General features: G+C 34.9%; 2 protein-coding genes across 3 annotated transcripts; one reads left to right on the plus strand and one right to left on the minus strand.

Annotated features, from left to right (window-relative positions):
- LOC129434003 (L-lactate dehydrogenase A chain) lies at nt 1-8,076 on the plus strand. Of its 2 annotated transcripts, none has more exons than XM_055192790.2 (8): nt 1-153; nt 1,313-1,447; nt 2,610-2,727; nt 4,782-4,955; nt 5,035-5,208; nt 5,746-5,863; nt 6,095-6,218; nt 7,693-8,076. In XM_055192790.2, the coding sequence occupies exons 2-8, from the start codon at nt 1,319-1,321 to the stop codon at nt 7,855-7,857; spliced, it is 1,002 nt and encodes a 333-aa protein (XP_055048765.1). In that variant the 5' UTR covers nt 1-153; nt 1,313-1,318; the 3' UTR covers nt 7,858-8,076. The 2 variants fall into 2 exon arrangements, with proteins under 2 accessions (XP_055048765.1, XP_055048766.1); XM_055192791.2 differs by having other exon boundaries at nt 82-153; nt 1,316-1,447.
- A 1,919-nt stretch (nt 8,077-9,995) lies between these two features.
- Nucleotides 9,996-24,422, minus strand: LOC129434002 (tumor susceptibility gene 101 protein). The gene is made up of 10 exons (XM_055192788.2): nt 24,077-24,422; nt 23,177-23,264; nt 22,998-23,063; nt 22,741-22,904; nt 22,452-22,578; nt 20,263-20,320; nt 20,009-20,103; nt 15,284-15,486; nt 14,923-15,162; nt 9,996-11,426 (listed from the first exon to the last, which is right to left on the minus strand). The coding sequence occupies exons 1-10, from the start codon at nt 24,116-24,118 to the stop codon at nt 11,337-11,339; spliced, it is 1,173 nt and encodes a 390-aa protein (XP_055048763.2). The 5' UTR covers nt 24,119-24,422; the 3' UTR covers nt 9,996-11,336.
- Nucleotides 24,423-24,615: the final 193 nt, after the last annotated feature.

The following is a 24,615-nucleotide window of genomic DNA, read 5'->3' on the forward strand; positions in this document are numbered from 1 at the left end:
ACGGGATGCAAAACCACGCCCACATGATTCATATGCAAATGATGGCTTTAACGTCAGCGCTTTATAAGCCGCCCAGCCGCTTTGACAGCACTGCTGCGGAGTTACGGAGACGCACAAACACTGACTTTACTCTGATATAACATCTACGCACAGGTAAAATACTATTAAATAATCTAAAATTCAAATAGATATATGCAGTGCTATAAGTAATATTTCGTATTTATGATGTTTTATTTTGTAAAAACTATATTTTGTAGGGAATTTGGGATTTTACTTTTAAAGGAATGCGCATTTGTTTATATTTAATGTATAGATGATACTGTATGTATTTACGAAGACATTCATCGGCTCTTTAAGTCTTAACGGTGCTGTTATGCAATCTTATAACGCACCACTTAACCTGTTGATACTCGTTTCAAGTTCATGATGCTTAAGCAAACCTGCTTCTCTTTCTTTCTTTCATCCATCGATCATTTACAGCTTAATACGTGTCATGTAATGGCACATACATCAGTTTTATTAAATGCGTGTCTGTATCAGGTAGCTATGTGAGTCATGGGGTCTACGTGCTTACAGAAATCGTCTGTGGTCCTATGCGCGTTCGTGATGCTCGTCACTGCTTCCTTAAATGCAGAGAATTCTGGTACTTGTGGTTTGAATGGTTACATTGAGTCATCGCTAAATAAAAAATCCCGATTTGCACAAAATGACTCAAGATGTAACCCATTTCATTCATCACGTAGGCTGATATGTCCCTTTAAGTGATTTCCGGATTACTTACGCATATTGCGTAAATGTTACAGTTAAACCTTAACTGCGACATTTGCAAATGATTGCCACTTCATTGATAAATAAAAGTATATTAGGGATGAGGATGACCTCTAAAGTGCTTGTGTTTATATGAATCGTCTGATAAATGTGACGCATCATGTTAGGGGCTCTTAAGGTGGTTTGTTGTTTGTCCTTGCGTGGAATTTGCCTGCATTATTGATGCAGATACCTTAAATGCTGTACGTGCCTCTGTGCACACATCACTGCAGAGGCTGAGCATGGATGGATGAAAATAGCAGCATCCTTTGGTCCTTAACCTTTACAACTGTACTTGAGAAGAGGATAAAATAGCTACTGTCCCCAACAAAATATGCAGTCCCATGATGAATGTCAGTTATGTGCCCTAAAAATGATCCAAGAGTGACATTACCCATAATGCATTGCTTAGTGCATCATAAGTACTCATCTGTCCTGTATTATGCATTGCTCTTAAAGAATAATACATGATTTGTATTCAAATGAAGACTTTTTTATTTTGTAGCAGAAAATGGCCTCTACTAAGGAAAAACTGATTGTTCATGTGAGCAAGGAGCAGCCTACTGGTCCCACCAATAAGGTGACAGTGGTGGGGGTGGGTATGGTTGGAATGGCCGCCGCCGTCAGCATCCTGCTCAAGGTCAGTCATGTCGATGCACTGGATATGTACTACAATAACAATACCATCATATGATTCATATGACAACCCGTATGCATTGCATTTATTTAAACATGTTTTTTAATGGTGAAATCTGATATTATATTCTACAATAAAAAATAGAGTTTATAATGTGGCATTTCTTTAAAAAATATATAGTCCCTATTAAATAAAAATGGATTTTTTTGGGCTTTTAGTATGAATATGGCAAGCCACTGTGCTCCATGACATTGACAAAAGTCGTATTTAGAAAGTGTAGACATTCAAAACATACAGTCTCTGCCAATAACACATCAATGATTTATATGACTTCATTCTGCACTTCAGCTGCTTATCACATTCCAGTCTGCGAGGTAAACTAAAGCCTATTGGCTATTTTAAAAAGGGGAGTGCCCTAACTTCCTGTCAGTGGATATTGCATCAACACATTGAAGAAGGATGGGCATTTTATGGCACTTCAGTGATTCTTGCACAATTTTACTGATCCGTTTAAGGCATGACAAAACATTTAAATTTTCCTAAACATTTTTATTTACATTTTTTGCAGGCCAAACTATTACAGAAAGTCTGTAAAACACACCAACCCAATTAGTATTTCCAAACACCGAAGAAGCTGTGAAAATAATAGCAAAAAAACAAAACCAATGCGAGACCACCGCAAAATATCGCAGTGTTGAATAACTAAACATGAAGAATCACAATATTACTTATTTGTCATGACCCAGATATTGTATAATGCAATTTTACAAGATTAAAACCACCATTTTTAGACTATAGTGGTGTTTCTAAATGATCAATGGGCGTTGAACATTTTTATGGCTTTAGCTTCAAAAACGTTCCTGGCCTTTGAACGTTGAGTGACTTCTGAATAAGTCTGAAGGCCTTGAACCTTTGCCAAGATTACACCCAATATTCATAACTAAAAAATTAAGCAAACTTAAGGGTTCAGCCCTCCAAACATTTCTCTAAATGTAGATGCACAAACATCTTGCTGTATATATAATTATGAGCTCCTTTATGAAGAATTGTCTATTGTAAAACTAAATTCATGCTTAGTAATATAATGATTCAACACAATGTCTTAATTCATTCATGAAATGTTATCTGTGAGACTTGCGTTGATCATGTTTGTGTGTTTGTGTAGGATCTGACAGACGAACTGGCGCTGGTGGACGTGATGGAGGATAAGCTGAAAGGAGAGGTTATGGACCTGCAGCATGGAAGTCTCTTTCTCAAGACACACAAGATTGTGGCTGATAAAGGTCAGTTTGTAAGGCCATAAAAGACGTGTAAACAAAGAAGACTGAATTTATAGTAGTTGTTTGACAGGCCTGGCTGCAAAATTAAATGACAGAGGTACATGACATTTTTAAGGGGGCTTAACTTTAAAGCGGTCCTATTTAAGATTTTAAATAAATCTTTGGTGCCCTCCGAGTACATATGTAAAGTTTTAGCACAAAATACCATATAGATCATTTTGTTTATAACATGTTAAAATTGCCACTTTGAAGGTGTGAGCAAAAATGTGCCGTTTTGGGAGTGTCCTTTTAAATGCAAATGAGCTGATATAATGCAAACACTGATCGCCATAATGGTGGTTTGTTAAAAATTGAAACTCAATTGTGCTGTCAATTATTTTCTGTCTCTCTGCACTAAATGGCAGTGCCGTGGTTGGCTAGTGCAAATTAAGGGGCGGTATTACTATTATAATATTCCATTGTGACATCACAAAGGGAGCCAAATTTCAATGACCTATTTTTTCACATGCTTTCAGAGAATGGTTTACCAAAACCAAGTTACTGGGTTGATCTTTTTCACATTTTCTAGGTTAATAGAAGCGCTATGGACCCAATTATAGCACTTAAACATGGAAAAAGTGAGATTTTCATCGTATGAAATGTTATTTGTAATGATACATTACAAACTAAAAAAAGCACAGACTACTTGCTTTTGGAAGATTTTTAAACACAGCACTCCCTAAAACACAATATTTGCACAAGTATACTGCACGGCTAACCAAACAGACAGAACTAATAAAATTGTAACTTTAAATTTTAAAAATTCATAATTTTAATAAATCTTACCTTTTAACTGTTCACACCAGCCGCGTTTGAGGCGTCAAATTCGCGTCTAGTTTGCCGCTTGAACATTTTGAGTTTACTCGCTTCATTCACGCGTGAAAGCCGCGTGTGAAATTCTAGTCATTCACGCGGAAATTGGCGTCATGGGAGGGGCTTCTGCGACCCCGCTCGGTTCCTGTAACCACGTCACTACTAGAGCAAGCTCCTGATTGGTTAACGCGGCGCGTTTTTGCCGTTAAAGATCAAAATTTTCAACACGTTTCCCGCAGCAATGCTCAATTCGCGCCATTCTCACGAACTACACGCTCCAATGAGGCAGAATCACATCTACCGTGCCGTGCTAAATGCCTCATTCGCGCCGCGAGACCTCCAGAAGCGTGTCAACACGTCTTCACATTGACCTTGAATTTCTTTATTAAGACGCCATGTAAGTTAAACTAATATCATAACGCATATCATAAGTCAAGGCACGAATAAATGTTGTATTAGAACCCTGTCCATATTTACTCATTTTAATATTACAGGTAGTGTGCTGTTCACCTGTCTGTACCCAAAACATATGGGGGGGAAACATAGCTCATTAAATGTAGCTCAGTAAATGTTTCATGAATCAAGGTTACAACAGTTTTGCTTTTTACATAAATGTTTATTTTGAGAATAACACGAGTCATGATGACCCACTATAAACTTAACACACTGAGCTGCGTTACATTAGACGCACCCAACATGACCGGCAGCCAATAAAAATTTCTATCCAGCCAACAGAAATCCATGTTTATCATTTCCTGTCCAATTATCTCTAAGTGCGATTATTCATTTACACTTTATAAGCCAGTCGGAGACGCATAGCCCTGTTGCGTATAAAAGAAATAAAAAATAACGAAACCTAAAGGATTGTTCTTTAGCTATATTTTTAGGTAATACACTATACGGTTTCAATTGGTTATCTTTTTTGTAAAGCCTAGTTTTTAAACGTTGCAATAAATACCAAACATAAACTGATGGGGTGCAATTCAGATCTTAGGGGGCAGTGCCCCTCCGTTGCCCCCTCATTATGCCGGCTTAAAGAGCAATTCGTTCCATCAGACATAGGATCTATCATACTTGCGATGCTAAAATTTTTATTTGTGTTAAAAGCAGAAGTAACTCTTAAAAGATGTTCGAGAAGAACAGTGAGAAAGTGATATCCATCTAAATAAACAGTGTTGGTAAATGTTGTTTCTGTGATTTTCCAGACTACAGCGTGACCGCAAACTCCAAAGTAGTCGTTGTGACCGCTGGAGCTCGCCAGCAGGAGGGCGAGAGCCGCCTGAACCTCGTGCAGAGGAACGTTAACATCTTCAAGTTCATCATCCCCAACATTGTCAAGTACAGCCCCAACTGCATCATGCTGGTGGTGTCAAACCCTGGTAAGTTACCTGACATTATAGTTAAATGCCTTATGTCCTCAAGCTTTGACATGGTCAACCAATGCTGTGTTCTTTCCAGTTGATATCTTGACCTACGTGGCCTGGAAGCTGAGCGGTTTGCCCAGGAACCGTGTGATTGGCAGCGGTACAAACTTGGACTCTGCCAGGTTTCGTTACCTGATGGGGGAGAAGTTGGGCATTCATCCATCCAGCTGCCACGGCTGGGTGATCGGAGAACACGGAGACTCCAGCGGTGAGAATTTCCTGGAGACTTAAATTAGTTTTCAACATTTACATTCACGGTATTAAATGGCATTAGGCTTTAAGTCAGACTTCAATTAACCAAATCTCTGGAGATCTCCAAATGCAAAAGTGGGAGGTACCTCCAAAAGGGGAAAAGTAGGGTAGGACCATAGACTGCATAAAACATGGACGTAGTGTCCGTGATGTCACCCGTAGAGCATTTTTGAAGCTCAAAAGTGGGCGGAGCTGGCAGTTGCCATCTTGGCAACAATTCAACGCCCGTCACTTCCGGATTAACCAAAAATGGGGAAAGAGGCAGTACGTGGGTTGGGCTTAGGTGCCTGGTTGCTGAAACCACACCCACCTAGCTCGACGGCCACGCCCTTAATTATGCAGACATTTTGAAATTTCCTGTTTCCATTTCTCATAACGAACTTCAGTGTTAGCATTAGGATTGAAACCAATATGCACTTTTTCTTCACACATACCTAGTATGCACGCGCCTTATTGGGTTTATGGTAAATATGTTTCTCTTCATCTCATGTAGTACCCGTGTGGAGCGGTGTCAACGTGGCTGGGGTGTCTCTCCAGGGATTAAACCCTGACATGGGTACAGAAAAAGACAAGGAGGACTGGAAGAGCGTCCATAAGCAGGTGGTTGACAGGTGAATAATCCATAACCAACAAGAAGACCACTAAAAGCAATATTGGATTTATGCTATAACCATTTTTAGTCAAGTCATATAGTACGTGGGACTCATGGGTCATTTTGTTTCGTTTGTATACGTTTTGTAATAAATATGGATCCCTGCTCTTTAAATTCTTGCGTGAGTGTATTTAGACTGGACTTGTGGTCATTTAGATGTGTTGAACATTAATCTGGTTTGTTTTGGCAGTGCTTATGAGGTTATTAAGCTGAAGGGATACACATCCTGGGCTATTGGTATGTCTGTAGCTGACCTGTGTGAAAGCCTCTTGAAGAACATGCACAAGTGTCACCCTGTTTCTACCTTGGTCAAGGTGAGATTCTCATTTGGCTCGGTTTGATCTATTAAATTACACCGACGTCACCGCCGTCGATGTATGAATGAGTGAGTGAATGTGAGGCAACTTGTAAAGCGCTTTGGATGGTCATAGGTCTGTTAAAAGCGCTATATAAATCCAGTCCATTTAGCATTTAAATTGAGTGAATATTGTGACGCATTATGAAGAATAAGTACAAACGCTTATACAAACATAGGCTGTTACAGGCAGCATATGTGTTCTTATTGCTTATGGCTGCAAAACGATTAATTGCGACTAATTGTTGCCGAATAAAAGTTTTTGTTTACATCATATACAGTATGTGAGTACTGTCTGTGTATAATAATTATGTATATATAAAAACAGATGCAGGTATATGTTTAAGAAATTTTTTATTAGGGCGTTCAAAAGATTAATCACGATTAATCGCATACAAAATAAAAGTTTGTTTTTGCGTAATATATGTATATATATATATATATATATATATATATATATATATATATATATATATATATATATATATATATATATATATATATATATATATATATATATGCACTGTATTTGTATATATACTGTAAATACACACACACATGCATATATGTATTTAAGAAACATTTACATGTATATACATATTTATTTAGATTTTATTTAGATTTTAATATATTTTATATTATATATAAAGGAAAATATATACATAAACAACTTTTTTCTTAAATGTATACATGTATGTGTGCATTTATATATAGATGATAATTGCACACAATATGCACACAAATATATTATGCAAACACAAACTTTTATTTTGTATGCGATTAACCGCAATTAATCTATTGACAGCCCTAATTTTTATATAATTTATATTATATATAATTATAATATATTTTTTTCCCTTAAAATGTGTGTATTTATATATAGACGGTTTCAGCAGTAACAACATAAACAAGCGGCTTTAAAGTACCACAAAGTATTTATATAACAAGCAAAAAACAACACATAGATTACCTAGGAAACCAAAACATCTGTTATTTTCGACGAGGCATTTTACTCGGCAGCGATTAGTCGCGATTAATCGTTTTGCAGCCCTAATTGTGTTAGCAGTCCAAAAGGTTGTTGGTTCAATCCAGGGAACATGTAGAAAATGTATACCTTGTAATCCACTTCAAGTAACTTTGGATAAAAGCATCTGCCAAAACAGCATTGAAGTATCCCAGAAAACAGACCACTCCGGGGCGGATCTGACGACTTCTGCCCAGATCTCGTGTGGATCCGCCACAGAGTCGTCTGCTGTCTTGGACAAGTTTAATGCAGTGGATTCTGGGATTGTATTTTTGACACTAACATTCAAAGATATAAGATTGCTTCACTAAAATGTTTTTCATGACAAAATACATTTTTTGCCATAATTGGAAATGACCATGAGATTTTTTACTGAGTACCTTTTCCTGACTCTTGTACGTGTTTACAGGGAATGCACGGTGTAAATGAAGAGGTCTTCCTCAGTGTGCCTTGCATCCTGGGTAACAGCGGTCTGACAGATATTGTCCACATGACCCTGAAGCCGGAGGAGGAGAAACAACTGGTGAAGAGCGCTGAGACGCTGTGGAGCGTTCAGAAGGAGCTCACCCTGTGAACTGCAGTCTCTTCCAAAATGTAGCCAGCGTCACAGATTTCAAACTCCAAGAAACATACTGCCTGTAACCTCCATAAGATATCTCCAAACCAGATCTTTAGATTGTAACGCTCCTTGATGTGTATTCTTGTTGTCAATACAAAGATTATATTGAGTTTATATAAGAGTCTATGTGAATACTGTTGTACTGTATATTAAAAAAGAAGCACTTGAGCAAGACGATGTGCAATTTGAGTCTCTTATTTTATATTGTATTTTCTGTTTCGAGCTCAGCTAGCATTGTGCTACACTTACATCCTACAAGTATTTTTCACCAAGACCAACAAATACAACTGAAGATTTATAAAACATCTGTTTCATTGAGTGTACTTACATGTGCTGCAAAATGCTGGTAACTCTTAAAAAAAAAAAAAAATTATGTATAGGTTTGTGAAACTTTTTGTATGTAAATTAGTTTTAAAATCGTTTTATGTAAATGCGATTTGAAAAATACAACAAATTATGCAAAAAATATTTTCTGAGAGATTTTGAATTGTAGCATTAAGTGCACAATTGATGTAAAAAATTATTTTACACAAATTCATTGTACTTTTATAAATGAGGCCTGTTAAATAAAAGGACAGAGTTTCGTTACATTTTTACAGGCAAAGTGAATTTTTTATTGGCTAATGGCTAATATAAAAAGTTAAACGTTTCGATGGCTAATGGCTAAAATAAAAAAGTTAAATGTTTCGATGGCTAATAGCTAATATAAAAATGCAACGTTTTGTTGGCTAATAGCCAATATAAAAAGTTAAAAATGTTTAATGGCTAATAGCTAATATAAAAAATTAAACGTTTTGTTGGGTAATAGCAAATATAAAAAATTAAATATTTCGATGGCTAATGGCTAATATAAAAAGTGAAACGTTTCGTTGGCTAATAGCTAATTTAAAAAGTTAAACGTTTCGTTGGCTAATAGCTAATTTAAAAAGTTAAACATTTCGATGGCTAATGGCTAAAATAAAAAAGTTAAACGTTTCGATGGCTAATAGCTAATAAAAAAATGCAACGTTTTGTTGGCTAATAGCTACTATAAAAAGTTAAAATTTTTTGATGGCTAATAACTAATATAAAAAATGTAATGTTTTGTTGGGTAATAGCTAATATAAAAAAAAATTATATTTCGATGGCTAATGGCTAATATAAAAAGTGAAATGTTTCGTTGGCTAATAGCTAATTTAAAAAGTTAAACGTTTCGATGGCTAATGGCTAAAATAAAAAAGTTAAATGTTTCGATGGCTAATAGCTAATATAAAATGCAACGTTTTGTTGGCTAATAGCTAATATAAAAATGCAACTTTTTGTTGGCTAATAGCTAATATAAAAAGTGAAAATGTTTTGATGGCTAATAGCTAATATTAAAAATTAAAAGTTTTGTTGGCTAATAGCTAATATAAAAAATTTAATATTTCGATGGCTAATGGTTAATATAAAAAGTGAAACATTTCGTTGGCTAATAGCTAATATAAAAAGTAAAAAGTTTCGTTGGCTAATAGCTAATATAAAAAGTGAAACGTTTCGTTGGCTAATAGCTAATATAAAAAGTAAAACGTTTCGATGGCTGATATAAAAAGTGAAACGTTTCGTTGGCTAATCGTTTATAATAATAAGTGAAACGTTTCGACGGCTAATAGCTAACATAAAAAGTGAAATGTTTTGTTTGCTAATAGCTAAAAATAAAAAAGTGAAACATTTTAATAGCTAATATAACTAATATAAAAAGTGAAACGTTTTGATAGCTAATATAAAAGTGAAATGTTTTGTCGGCTATAGCTATAAAAAGTGAAACGTTTTGATAGCTAATATAAAAAAAATAAATGTTTTGATGTTGTCATGTTAAAAGGTATCAACAATGCCAACCAGAATGCACAACTAAACCTGCTTGTCTTTTATTTACTCAATAGTAGCTGATGGTATAAAACTGGGTTAGTGGACTGTTTGCATAGCTTTGGTTTAAAAATAGACCAAAGGTTCTTGAGATTAGTTGAACATTAATAGTAGGTCAGTCTAGGGAGAGATATCTTTATCTACAATGCCGTACATCATGCAGGCAATTACAACAAAAGCTGTCTGTTCACATGTCAACCATCCCAAACAAAGATCATATACTTTTATTGATCTGCGTGACATAAAAAACTACAGACTGAAACAAATAAGAACAAATATTATCAGATAAGGGCGCAATGTCTCCCCTTATAAAAGAGCAATTAAGGTCTTAAAATCTAGTTCACATCCCAAATGTGCACTAAAATATTTGAAATGCAACAAAAAGATTGTTTCAAGGACTTCTCAAACATACAATTTTTGTTAATTTACATAAAGGTGGAGTGTAATGGTACAGTACGACAGTTTGTAGCTTTTATATTTTCAAAATACACTGCAAAAAAATGACTTTTTTAGTATTGTTGTCTTGTTTTCATTACAAAAATCTAAAAAAAAAATCTTAAATCAAGATGTATTTTCCTGATGAGCAAAATGACCCCAAAAAATAAAACTAGTTTTTAGACCAAAATATACAATTTAAGTGAATTTGTAATTAAACCAAGCAAAAAATCTGTCAATAGGGTAAAAAAAAACTTTTTGGGCAGATTTTTTGCTTGTTTTAAGCACAAATTCACTTAAATTGTATATTTTTTGTCTAAAAACTAGACTTTTTTTCTCATTTTGCTCATCAAGAAAATAAGTCTTGATTTAAGAATTTTTAGATATTTGTAATGAAAAAAAGCCATTTTTGCAGTGATTAGTCAAAAAAAAAAATTGTATACAGCTAAATGATTTACAGGTCTAACATAATAAATCTGGAAATAATTCCCAATTGTAATGAGTATAGATAAATATTCAGCAAAGTAAATCTAACAAGACTGAAACACCCACAAGTAGTAGTTATTGTCATATATGAAGGTTTTCATAAATTAACAATTTGAAAGTGAATGAAACAGCTGATCGACAAAGAAATATTTTTATATATTCTGTGTTGATGATGTCACATTTTGAAATGTCATGAGACTTGTAACTCTATACTGTTAATAGCAGTAGTATCTAAAGTCGAAGCTCAAACGCATGCCAGTTTAACTTGAGAATCTCAAATAGTAGAAACATAATGTGTATAATAGTTGAATCTCACGAAATCTTTCAGGAAATTGGGCAAGCGCTCTTATACGTTACAAAACAGCCGAAATGCGTTTGTCTTTGCGAAACTCACCCGTATGTCATCTTTGCTTATAATGCTCAGGTCTACTCTGTAACGTTTAGCTCTTGCACCGTACTAGATTTACATTTATTATAATGCTGATTTTACAATCATAAAAAGAAAATCAGCATCTAACAGCAGTGAAAACTATAACATACTCCAACTGAAATAACACAGAAAGCAACTTGGATAAGAGTCTGGATCATGTGGTCAGAGCTGGAGTGTTGGTGTATTGGTGGCAGCAAGGTCAGTAAAGGTCACTGAGTCCAGCGGTCTTGCGTGCTTTCTGCATGAGCGCTCGCAGCTGGAACTGTTTTCGGGACAGCAGACGCACGTGCTGAGGACAAAATACAAGTGGAAGAGGGACATCAAACATAAGGATACTACTGATAGGGAGGTTGTGCAACGTATGGTGCAGATGAATGGGACAAAAGTTAACTCTCACTACTACTGTATTTTTTATAAAACGCAGTTGCACACTGGTTATTCGCATGCTATTATCCACAATACAACCCATCACCAAAATGAAGTTGTGTAAAAAATGACTTTCAAGAAAAATTTAACTTAATATTTTTGTCTTGTTTTCAGTAAAAATAGAAAAAAAATTCTAAATTAAGATGCTTTTTCTTCATGAGCAAAAAGAACCTAGAAAAAAATTCTAGTTTTTAGACCAAAAATATCAAATTTAAGTGACCTTGTGCATAAAAAAAGCAACAAAAATCTGCCAATGGGGTAAGCAAAAAAATCTTGAGCATTTTTCTTCAACACTAAATTCAAGAAAATTTTTTTTACCCAATTGGCAGATTTTTTTGCTAAACTAAAACTAAACTTATTTTCTTTGGTCGTTTTGCTTATCAAGAAAATAAATCTTAATTTAAGAATTTTTAGATATTTTTACTGAAAACAATACAAAAATTCTAAGCAAAATTTGTCTTGAAAGTCATTTTTTGCAGTGTATTTATTTAATGAAAGTGTTTAAGCTGTGTGCATCCTCCTAGTGTACTTACCTAGTATGGACAACAATATAAAGCAAAGCAATTATTTGAACTAGAAAGCTAAATATCAGGTGGTTATTCAAATACTTGTTCAAATTACCAAAATGTATAGCACTAACTAAAAACATGCTTGCATCTGTTGAAAATCTTGTTCCTACACTGCAACAAATGATTTTCAAGAAAAAAAATCTTTGTATTTTTGTCTTGTTTTTAGTAAAAAGCAAAAAAATCTGCCAATGGGCTAAGTAAAAAAATCTTGAAAATTTTTCTTAAACACTAAATTCAAGAAAAAATTCAAGAAAGATTTGCTTACCCCTTTGGCAGATTTTTTTGGCTTGTTTTATGCACAAAATCACTTAAATTTGATATTTTTGGTCTAAAAACTAAACTTATTTTCTTGGGTCGTTTTGCTCATCAAGAAAAAGGATCTTAATTTAAGAATTTTTTTAGAAAGTTTTACTAAAAACAAGACAAAGAAATAATTTTTTGCAGTGTAATTTACGGATTTGTGATGCTTAAAGGGATAGTTCGGCCAAAAATATTATTAAACCCACGATGTCCATCGTTTTTCAGACAAACACATTTTCGGATATTTTAGAAAATGTTTTAGATCTTTCAGTTAATTAAATGTGAAGTTACGGGGTCCATGACCTTCAAGTCCAAAAAAAGTGCGTCCCTCCTTCACAAAATAAATCCAAACGGCTCCAGGATGATAAACAAAGGTCTTCTGAGGGTAATCCGCGCGGTGCTGTTGTAGAAATATTCATATTTAAAACTTTATAAACTAAAATAACTAAAATAGCGCCGCCATCTTGAGCACTATTCGGACGGGAGTAGTTTTCCAAACGACGTTTGAGTTTCAACGTTTACCCCAGGACGTCTGTGATTTTATGTACCGATTCGGACGGGATTAAAATGATGCAGGCTATTCCAGAGATGGGAGTGTCTGTTTCATGCATTTGGGCATTGTAGAAGAGCACGTGCTCTGGATATGCGTGTTTGTAATGTTTAATATTTTACTTTAAATGTAAAATTATGACAGAACATGTAATTTATTACTTTAATAATAATAAAGGTAAATTGCTCTGGAATTCTTACGGAGGTCGTCAGAGAAAAACACAGACATGGCCGATTCGGACGGGATTAAAAACACAGAGGACCTCTGAGAAGCACGATTTTCTCAGAGGTCCTCCTGTAAAACTAATCCCGTCCGAATAGGGCATTAGACTCCTCTGTATTCAGGACAGAGTATTAGCGTGGTGTACGCACTTTTCTTAGTGATGTATGACAAATTCAGAGGGCAGGGGAACACAGCAGCAGCAGAGTAGCCTCCGTGGGCTGCGTAAGCACTCATCCTGAATGCGGACGCGACGAATGGCAGCGCTACCGGAAGGTAGTTATTTTAGTTTATAAAGTTTTAGGATATTTCTACAACAACACCGCGTGGATTACCCTCAGAAGACCTTTATATATCATCCTGGAGCCGTTTGGATTTATTTTGTGAAGGATGGACGCACTTTTTTGGACTTGAAGGTCGTGGACCCCGTAACTTCTAGGGGTGGCACGGTTCACAAAACCCTCGGTTCGGTTCGTATCACGGTTCTATGGTCACGGTTCTCGGTTCAGTACGGTTCTTGTTGTTATTTTTTTTAACACTCCAGAAATGTATTATCTTATTAATGTATTAATTATCCATAATTAAGGATACAGTATTAAAAAAGTTATATCATGTAATCATGCACAAACTGAATTTGACTTTAAGCACATTATTGGGACCATCTCTGAGGAAAGCCAGGTGAGATTTTGATACAGCAAGAGGGAAGACATTGATGATTTCAACATGCTTTTCATTTATTTGGCAAAAAAGAGAATGTGTATTGCCATCTACATGAACTTATGTGCCTTTTTAGCACACAAAGATAACTTGCATTTATCAAAATGCCAACTTCAGTGTAGCTCTAAGATTTATTACTGAGAGGCTGCTTTTTTACTGCAGAGAGTATATGTGGACGAGAGAGAAACATAACGTTTATACCTGTTATATTTAAATAGGTCTCTTTTGTCCACTTTTGACTACTTCTGTCCTGATTACTTTAAGGGGCAGTTTATGAAATAAGATCGCGCAACTTTCACACGCTAGCAAAATGAAACTACACGGAAATCAGCCGCTTTCGTTTTATCAATGAAAGGCTAAAAATAGCGCTGAATACGAAAAGACGTAAAACAGTGTTCATTACCTCAGATTAGATAAATGGTCGGAGAGAAGGCTGTCGCGTGTGGCTGTATCTATTGTTTTATTTCCGCTGTCATCATAGGTAACATAAAATAAAAAATGTTTCCACACACCAAACTTATACGACACTGGGGCATCCTCCAACTCCGGGCAGACTTCCATTTCTCTCCCTCTTGCCATTTCTACACGTAACATGACCGGCAGCACTCACTCTCCACAGCAGTCACCTCTTCTTTCGCGCTATTCGCGAAAGGGAAACACGCTATCTGGGGTCACATACAGGGCATGAGGCTACATTGCGCATGCCATGCCATGAACCGTTGAACCGTACGGCACACACGCGCTCCGAACCGAGACAAGCGAACCGAACGGTTCGGATTTTTTTCATGAACCGTGCCACCCCTAGTAACTTCACATTTAATTAACTGAAAGATTTTCTAAAATATCCGAAAATGTGTTTGTCTGAAAAACGTTGGACATATGCAACTCGGACAGCTTGGGGGTGAGTAAATCATGGGTTTAATATCATTTTTGGCCGAACTATCCCTTTAAAGGACCTATAAAGTGAAAGACGGAGTCATGGATGTGTGAAATCCAAAACAAACCTTGAGAAAGACCTCCAGGTCGATGACTCCTCTCCGCAAGGCTTCCCCAAGGTAAAAGATAGTATCTTCTATGGCGTTCTCCTCCGCGTAGAGATTCAGGATCTGTTTGTAGAGCGGAGCCGTCGGTATGATGACATCATCGATGTCATTGTTTTCCGATTGGTTCTCCATTTTCTCCAAAGCATCACTGAGTTCTTCATCCTTTTTTTTGAGGAGCTCGATGTTTCGGTCTACCTCAGCCTGAAAACATCGAAACAAAAACATATCCTTTAGCTTGAATTTTTCTCTTACATATTGATGTTGTTAGCAGAGAATTACAATAGATGAAAATGAACACCTTCGTCATTGCAAATGTACTTACCACTTCCTGGTCCAGACGGGACACCATGTCCTCCAGCTTCTGGTGTCCTTTCTTCAGGTCTTCCTCAGTCCTCTTGAGAGCATCCAGCTCGGCCTGCGCTCTGTCCATCTCTTCTTTCATTCTCCAGCGTAGTTTATCACTCACAGCTGAGATAAGTGAAGCTCTGATGGTGTCCTCACCAATGGTACCATCGCGACTCGGGCCTTGAGGAAGATAAAAGACATTAGTGATGGAGGTTTTGCGAAAGACACAGATTTGTTTAACAGTAATGTTTGGTTAATTTAATACGTTTGAAAGCCGTTTCACGAACCAAACCCAAAATCTGTTTAAAAACCCTGGTGCAAGGTTCGAAAATCCAAATTTTGGTTTATATTTGAAAAGAGCACACCGCAAAAATCCATATGTTTGTGTATTTGTCATGTTTCTCTAGTACTTATTATTACTATTAATTACTATTTATTAGTTTTACACTATGGGAAGGTTTTCTGGACAGGTAGGGCTGCGTGATAAATCGCATGCGATCCCACGCGCATCACATCAGTAATGCCGGTTCCTTGATATTAAATCGCCATCAGCTGTTTTCAGATGGCGCGACATTAACTGCATAAAGCCGTAGTTCCCTGACAAGCTGGGCCATATCGCATACATATCGCAGGCGATACGTCCCCGATAATTAATGCGAAATTGCCATGATTGTCAGTGAACAGATGATGGCGATTTAATACTAATCAAGGAACCGACATTAATGACGAGTTGTGCGTGACAAACGCATGCAATTTATCTTGCAGCCCTATGGACAGGGTTTAATTAAAAACACAATGCACACATGAACATATAGCAGTGCCATTGTAAAAAACACTTTAATTTCCCAATACACTGCAAAAAAATCTTAGTATTTTTGTCTTGTTTTCAGTAAAAATATCTAAAAATTCTTAAATTAAGATACGTCTTCTTGATGAGCAAGACAACCTTAGAAAATAAGAAAAAAATATAAAATTTAAGTAATTTTGTGCATAAAACAAGCAAAAAAAATCTGCCAATGGGGTAAGCAAAAATCTTGAACATTTTTCTTAAACACTAAATTCAAGAAAAATTTGCATACCCCATTGGCAAATTTATTTGCTTGTTCTAAGCACAAAATCACTTAAATTTGATATTTTTGGTCTAAAAACTAGACTTATTTTCTTGAGTCGTTTTGCACATCAAGAATTTCTTAATTTAAGAATTTTTATATATTTTTACTGAAAACAAGACAAAAATACTAAAATGATTTACCTTGAAAATTATTTTTTGCAGTGTAGTGTTTTTGTCTTGTTTTTTTTAGTAAAAATATCTAAAAATTCTTACATTAATAGATATTTTCTTGATGAGCAAAATGACCTAAAGATAAAAGTCTAGTTATACACATTAAGTATAACATAAATATAACATTTAAGTTTACTTTTAAACAAGCAAAAATATCTACCAATGAGGTGAGACATTTTTTCTTGAATTAAGTTTTTATATGTAAACTTATTTCAAGATTTTTTTCTCACCCCATTGGCAGATATTTTTGCTTTTTTTAAGCACAAATTCACTTAAACTGTATATTTTTTGTCTAAAAACTAGACTTATTTTCTTAGGTCATTTTGCTCACCAAGAAAAAGCATCTTAAATTAAGAATTTTAAGATATTTGTACTGAAGACAAGACAAAAAACTAAGTAAGAAAGTCATATTTTGCAGTATATTAGTGTCTTTGCATTGACTTTTATGTAATTTACTCACAAAAATAATAAAATTAGTTTCTGGTGCTTACACCGCTTTACGCTGCGTTACACCAAACGCGAAGCCTCTCGTTCCTTGTTCTAGATTACTAACTTCGAATAGTGTGTGTTCGCAGCAATTTCACCACCCATTTCATGTTATCCGCATTTCACCGCGCAAATTCGTGCATATTCGGTTCTTTGCTTTGACTTTGTATGTAATCTACTCGCGAAATTGTTAAATTCGCATTTGGTGTGTTCGCCCCATTAGTGTTAGGTTTGCATTTGCATTTGTAAATATGCTTTATAATGAAATTAATGAAAATAAACGAAAGAATAAAGCAATTGTGCAGCCAAAATAACATTATTAGCATTGCACCATGCGACTACACGTATATTCGGGTCTTTGCTTTGACTTTGTATGTAATCTACTCGCGAAGTTGTTGAATTCGCGTTTGGTGTGTTCGCCCTATTAGGGTTAGGTTTGCATGTGCATTTGTAAATGTCCTTAATAATTAAATTAATAAAAATAAATAAATAAATAAACGAACATTATTAGCATTGCACCGCGCGACTACATGTCTGTTTAGGTCTTTGCTTTGACTTTGTATGTAATCTACTCGCGAAATTGTTGAATTCGCGTTTGGTGTGTTCGCCCTATTAGGGTTAGGTTTGCATGTGCATTTGTAAATGTCCTTAATAATTTAATTAATAAAAATAAATGAATGAATAAAGCAATTGTGCAGCCAAATTAACATTATTAGCATTGCACCATGCGACTACACGTATATTCGGGTCTTTGCTTTGACTTTGTATGTAATCTACTCGCAAAATTGTTGAATTCACGTTTGGTGTGTTCGCCCTATTAGGGTTAGGTTTGCATGTGCATTTGTAAATGTGCTTTATAATTTAATTAATAAAAATAAATGAATGAATAAAGCAATTGTGCAGCCAAATTAACATTATTAGCATTGCACCATGCGACTACACGTATATTCGGGTCTTTGCTTTGACTTTGTATGTAATCTACTCGCAAAATTGTTGAATTCGCGTTTGGTGTGTTCGCCCTATTAGGGTTAGGTTTGCATGTGCATTTGTAAATGTGCTTTATAATCAAATTAATAAAAATAAATGAATGAATAAAGCAATTGTGCAGCCAAATTAACATTATTAGCATTGCACCATGCGACTACACGTATATTCGGGTCTTTGCTTTGACTTTGTATGTAATCTACTCGCGAAGTTGTTGAATTCGCGTTTGGTGTGTTCGCCCTATTAGGGTTAGGTTTGCATGTGCATTTGTAAATGTCCTTAATAATTAAATTAATAAAAATAAATAAATAAATAAACGAACATTATTAGCATTGCACCGCGCGACTACATGTCTGTTTAGGTCTTTGCTTTGACTTTGTATGTAATCTACTCGCGAAATTGTTGAATTCGCGTTTGGTGTGTTCGCCCTATTAGGGTTAGGTTTGCATGTGCATTTGTAAATGTCCTTAATAATTTAATTAATAAAAATAAATGAATGAATAAAGCAATTGTGCAGCCAAATTAACATTATTAGCATTGCACCATGCGACTACACGTATATTCGGGTCTTTGCTTTGACTTTGTATGTAATCTACTCGCGAAATTGTTAAATTCGCGTTTGGTGTGTACCCCCATTAGGGTTAGGTTTGCATGTGCATTTGTAAATGTGCTTTATAAGTAAATTAATGAAAATAAACAAATTAATAAATAAATACTGACACTGCTCACCGGCTTTTCTGTCTCATTACTGCAAACACACGTGCATGCTCTTTGTATGGAGTAAGCTAAAACCTTTTTTTTCATGGAACATGGCAAAGTGATACTGGACTTTAAAACAGTCAATGAAATACAGGTGTGCGTTCCCTAATAAATAATTGCACACCTTAAATTAAATTGCACACCCCAAACAAGCAGAATTAAGCATTTAACAGCACGATCGAATAAGTAATAATACAAGTTAATAATAACCTTAATAATAATGTAATAAAAGGTGACCTATGATTATATCTCTATTTTATATGTTTTATTTCTATTTTACATGCAGTTGTATCACTGCTGTACTGTGTTGAGACACTAAATTGAATGTCATGGTTCAAAGCAGCCTGACACTGTAAGACTGTGCAATGATATCTTTACACTCCTGTACATCTAAATATAAGCACTCCAGGCTCTGTCAAAGTGGATCACGCCCTTTGACCTTTACCAGAACAGAGTCCAGTTACAAGGCCAACCTTTCCCGGCGCTCCAGAGAGGTCACTGTACACTCGCCACCAATCCAGAGAGAAGACCAGAGGTCAGGGTCAAGTATTATATAATATTATAAAGCTGACATTGATATGCTCACATCATATCATGCGATTGTTAAAGCACAACATGACATGTAGCCTCATGTCAGACATTTATTTTCAGATTTTAAAGTATGCAATAAACTTGCAGCCAAGTACAAAGTCTTGCATGAATAGACTCCAAAAAAACCTGACAAATCATGTTAATCAAATAAAGTTCATCTGAAACAAAGTCCCTTCAGGGAAGTTTGCAATGTCTCCAGGCAGCTATTTCAGTCTTACAAGACCAAGTCCTATCAACTTGAATGGGAGAAGAGCGATATCTCTAAAATCCCCCTATAAAACAACTTGACATTTGAACCTAACATCAACTGTACCATAACTTTTGCTTAAATTGCGCATATTTGTGCAAAAGTAGGTGAGTACCTCACCTCATCAGTCTTTAACGATTTCTGATTGGTTGTTTTTACTGAAAGGCGGGACTTTTGTCACTAGAGCAGCTATGTTGAGCAATGCGCCCTTATTCATAGTAATAAAACGTCTGCATGTTGTTAACGCCTATAATCTTTATCTGAAATGAAAGATTGCCTATATATACAAACTAAAAATGGTCTCTGATGATGGAAACTGAAAGATGTGATTTGCGATTTTTGTGTTAACTTACCCACAGCATTAGTAGGAGTCTGGGAAGTGTAATGTGCTGGACCGCCTGCGGCAGGATAAGCGTTCCCTCCTGGATAAGAATATCCCGGATAACCACTGAAGCAGACAGAAATCTTTAAATGCATTCTTATCACACAACCTTTTCATGCAGTTAAAGCATCATAAATGCATTTAAAAACAACATTTTTATGATGGTTCAAAGAGTGTGTGGATTGTTGTTGGATGTGATTTTTGTTAGACAAAAGTAAGGATTACCATGGGTTGGGACCGGGACCGTAGGAAGATACTGCTGGCATTCCTGGCATATAGGACTCTGTGAAGCGGAAGACAAACAAATTAAAAGCCCTGCTGCTGCTGGGAGACATCTGCTGTTTAAAACAGGTACTGCCTGGAAATTGTTTAGTTCATATATGCACAATATAGGCCAAAATAAATATACTGTATACATGTATATGGTCTATTAAGGTTTGTCACAATAACACAATTTTATTATTTAATATTAGTAAAACTTCTACACATCAATTTCAATATCACAGAAAAACGAATGCGCTATTGAACACGCTCTTTTATTTATGTTTTTATTATTACGATGAAAATGACTTTATGAAATAAAATGCAATGAAATGCGTGCTATCACTGGCATGAAGCTTTCTAGTATTGCTTGATGAATAATAATAATAATAAAAGTATTAAGCTGTCAGTAAAACAGAAAACACATTAAGAAAGTATTTAAGTACTTAAATTTTAGATGTTTACTAAGATCCTTCTATTATCTATTGAAGCCTATAATAACTTTTAACTCATTCCCTGCCAGCCATTTTTTTGTGATTTTCACTAAAGTTTCACAAAATGCCTTCTTTAAAAATTTTCTTCTAAAACTATATAAACATACAAATATATGAAATGAAAGAACAGATCCTCTGCTTTCAAACAAACAAAACGGGGGAAAATAACTTTTCATCATATCTATATTTTTTTTCTGCATAAAACTCTTAAATATGGGTATTTAAAAAAAAGGGTAAAAAGCTGAAATAATTGCTAATAATTTTTGTGAAGGAATTTTTGTGAAGGAATTTTGTTAGAGATAAGATTCGGAACGATTATCTAAACATACACAGAGTCTAAAATTAGTAAATAACGTTTTGCTTCAGTTTTTTATAAATTAGGTAAGTATGCCATCTAGTGGATAACAGTATTATGTGTGAATCGCGGTATTGCTCATGAACACTTTTTTTATGTTGCAAATGTTTTCTCTTAATTGAAGAGATAACTCGTCAATGGCGGGGAAAGAGTTAATTGGGAGGTGGCTGTCCCTAACCCATAAACTTCACATCATGAAAGTTATTTTGTATAATTTTTGCATTTTATTTCATTTTGGTATTGAAAAAAAATCTTTTTGATTTTTAAATTCAACATTTTTTTTATTTTATAATTTCTTTGTAGGTCATGAAACTTTACGTAGAAAAAAGTGTCCCGCATTTTCACGACCCTACCGAAACAATGCTAATCTTTGCTGATCGGTGGGCTGGATGATATGGCCATTGACGGTATACTTCAAAATTTTGTTTGGTGTGATATAACTCTGATAACGTTATGAATGTTTAAAAAGCCTCGGAATTAATGGCAAAGAATGCCCACAACGAATAAATTGATCATGTGGTGACAATAATATGAATTGACGCAAGGTACATATGAGCACAGACATTACTTGTTTGAGTGCGGCTCATGGTTCCTTAGCTACGAAAGACACCACACGAGCGCGCTTTGGAAGGAAGAAGCGCCTTGACCCGGGATTAACACACGTTTTTAGATGTGACATGTGAACGGGCCGCTTTTATGTATATTAAAACAGTGGTTCTCACAGTGGCCCCAGGGGGGCCGCGAGATGGTGCCAGGGGGGCCCCAGTTTTATGACATTTTATAAAATAAATTAATTTATCATGAATTCTGTGCAATTAAACCTAAAAAAATAAGACTAATAACCAACAGCACTACTTCGTATCATTTAATATGTTTTGTTTAATCAAAAGTTGAGTTTTAAAACAGTTTCTTGTCATAAATTTTCTTTGGGGGGGCCGCAAAGGAATGCGCCATACAAAAGGGGGGCCGCACGCTGAAAAAGTTTGAGAAACACTGTATTAAAATATGTGTTATTCCGCAAAATATACTAATATTGAATTATTGTAAACATGGATCTTTTTGACAGCGTCGTCGTGTGTTCGTGAAAAACATAAACACAAAGGAAAATATTTTCAGTTTTTTTTAACACATCTTTGTCGAATAAACATCATCTATGCCTCGCCTAAGTGTTTATACTTTGGCTTATATGTTTGCGGAGACATTTTGCCAAATGCCAATAATTTTCAATTCATGTATACAAATATATATGTTACTGGCCTTACAAATACATGGCTGATCTGGAGAAGATTAAAATCTTTACTTACGGTTGGGAGGTCCAGCTGCCTGGAAGGCTTGATAAGGAGGTTGTGTGGTGGGTCTGGAGAACACAGGTGGCTCCTCGCCGAACACAACAATCATCACCTGGATGAGGCCGTACAGATCTGACTGAGGCTGATGAATGATGAGAAAAAAACAAAGATTATTATTTCTTTAATGACCAAATGTTCAAAACTAAACGTTATTTATAATGTGAACATGTAGGTGGTTTTCGTCCCTTGCTAAGCTGTTCTGTTATGTGGTGACTTTTTGGGTAGTGAGGTGATAAGGTCTTACATGTTTCCACTCATGCAAATAGGGAAGGTAGATCTTGCCATTGGCGTCAATGTGTTTGCCAGTCTTGATCATCATCGCACTGGTGGGCTTCACGAAACAAATAGGGGGATTGTAGGGATACGTGTCCAGCAGCCAGAGGCACACAGGAATATTGTACACATTCCCTGTTTAAAGAGGCAGAAAAAAATTAGGACATGACATAAAGTTTAGCGTTTTCATCTTGGATTAAAAACAGTGTTGTTAAATGTCTAACTCACCTCTATAACTAACTGGAACAGTCCCTGTAAGACTCATGAGGTCTCTTGATGAGCCGTCATTAAATACTGTGAATGAAAAAGTGTTTAAAAAAGCATGAAATATATGCTTTGAATAACGCCTGGCAGCTATGATATTTGCTTTAAAAAAAATGTGATTTATGGGAAAGATCTAAAATTACCATAAGCATCCATCACAGGTTTGAGGTCTTTATACTGAGAGATTACATTCGTAATCTCACGGACAGTAAGATCTCTGTATTTGTATTGCTGAAATATAAACAACAAAACATAAATGAAAACAATCCCAACAAAGTGAAAACTGATAATGAAAGTGAAACCATTAAAGTAATATCAAGTAAGCAAGCATTAAATAATGCAATAATTATTCATTAAAAAAATTACTATAAAACGTTACATTAATATAAGTAGGCACTTAATCTAGTTACCCATATGGGAAAAAATTAATTTATCTGGCCAAATATATGTTTTAAATATAAGCTAAATACATTTAATAGAAAATAAAGTATAATCAAATATATTTTTGCATTTGAAAATATATTTAGTTTTAACCTTTATATGTTAATATATATTTCAAAGGACAACAAATACATTTCTAATTTTACAACCTATATGGCAAAAAAAATTCCTGGCCAAAATATAAAAGTTTGTATAAAATATATAAAGTACAATTCTAAAATGTATCAGTTTGTATAAAATATAAAATATATATAAATATATTTTTGCAGTTTAAAATTATATTTTAACCCTTTTATGTCTACAAGTTTTTCTTCCAATGTGACGTGAATATACATGCTTTAAAATCTATTTTTATATACATAAAAATGGCCAAAAATATATTGGTGAAGAATATATTTGTGCAAGCATATTTCAGCTTTATTTAAAAAAAATATTATAGACGTATGGGTAAAGATACAGATAAATTTAGACATAAAATAACCAGACTAATAAAGCTAAACGATAAAATAACATGATTAATATCAAATTTTCCTCATAATATTCTGTCATAAGTAACAATTCAAAGCTGACCAATTTAGAAGACCAAAAGACATGACACAAACCTTCAACATCTTTTTAAGACCTCCTTCGTTGACGACAGCCATGTTTAAGCACAAAAATAAAACACCTGAGAAATAAATTAATAGATGTGTGATATAAAATGTCTGTGTGTCTCAGCTCAGGCCTGCTGCCCGGCCAAACACTTCCTAAATCTCCCAACAATCCTTTTAAACGTCTCTTTAATACAGAAACAAATTGTTATTGACTGGTTAACATATGGTTATAGTTAGTTAACTAAATGTAATTAATGTAAATACTCCTAGTTTTCATATCGAGGAAGATAAACACGACGAACGGTATGAACGTCACTACTGTAAGATAGTTTCACTTCCGGTGGGAGTGTTTTCCGTTTTTCAAAATAAAGGTCTTTCGGAGCGATATGTATCAGACATACACGGACATAAAATGTAAATTGCCCTTTTTATAAATTTCAAAAATAAAATAAATATTTGTATAACCTGTCACAATCATTCGCTTACATAAACAAACTTAATGTACAAATTATATATGTAGTGTATATATGAAAGTGAATGTGATAAAT

The sequence above is a fragment of the Misgurnus anguillicaudatus genome, unplaced genomic scaffold (assembly GCF_027580225.2).
Source record: "Misgurnus anguillicaudatus unplaced genomic scaffold, ASM2758022v2 HiC_scaffold_27, whole genome shotgun sequence".
NCBI classification, from domain to species: Eukaryota; Metazoa; Chordata; class Actinopteri; order Cypriniformes; family Cobitidae; genus Misgurnus; species Misgurnus anguillicaudatus.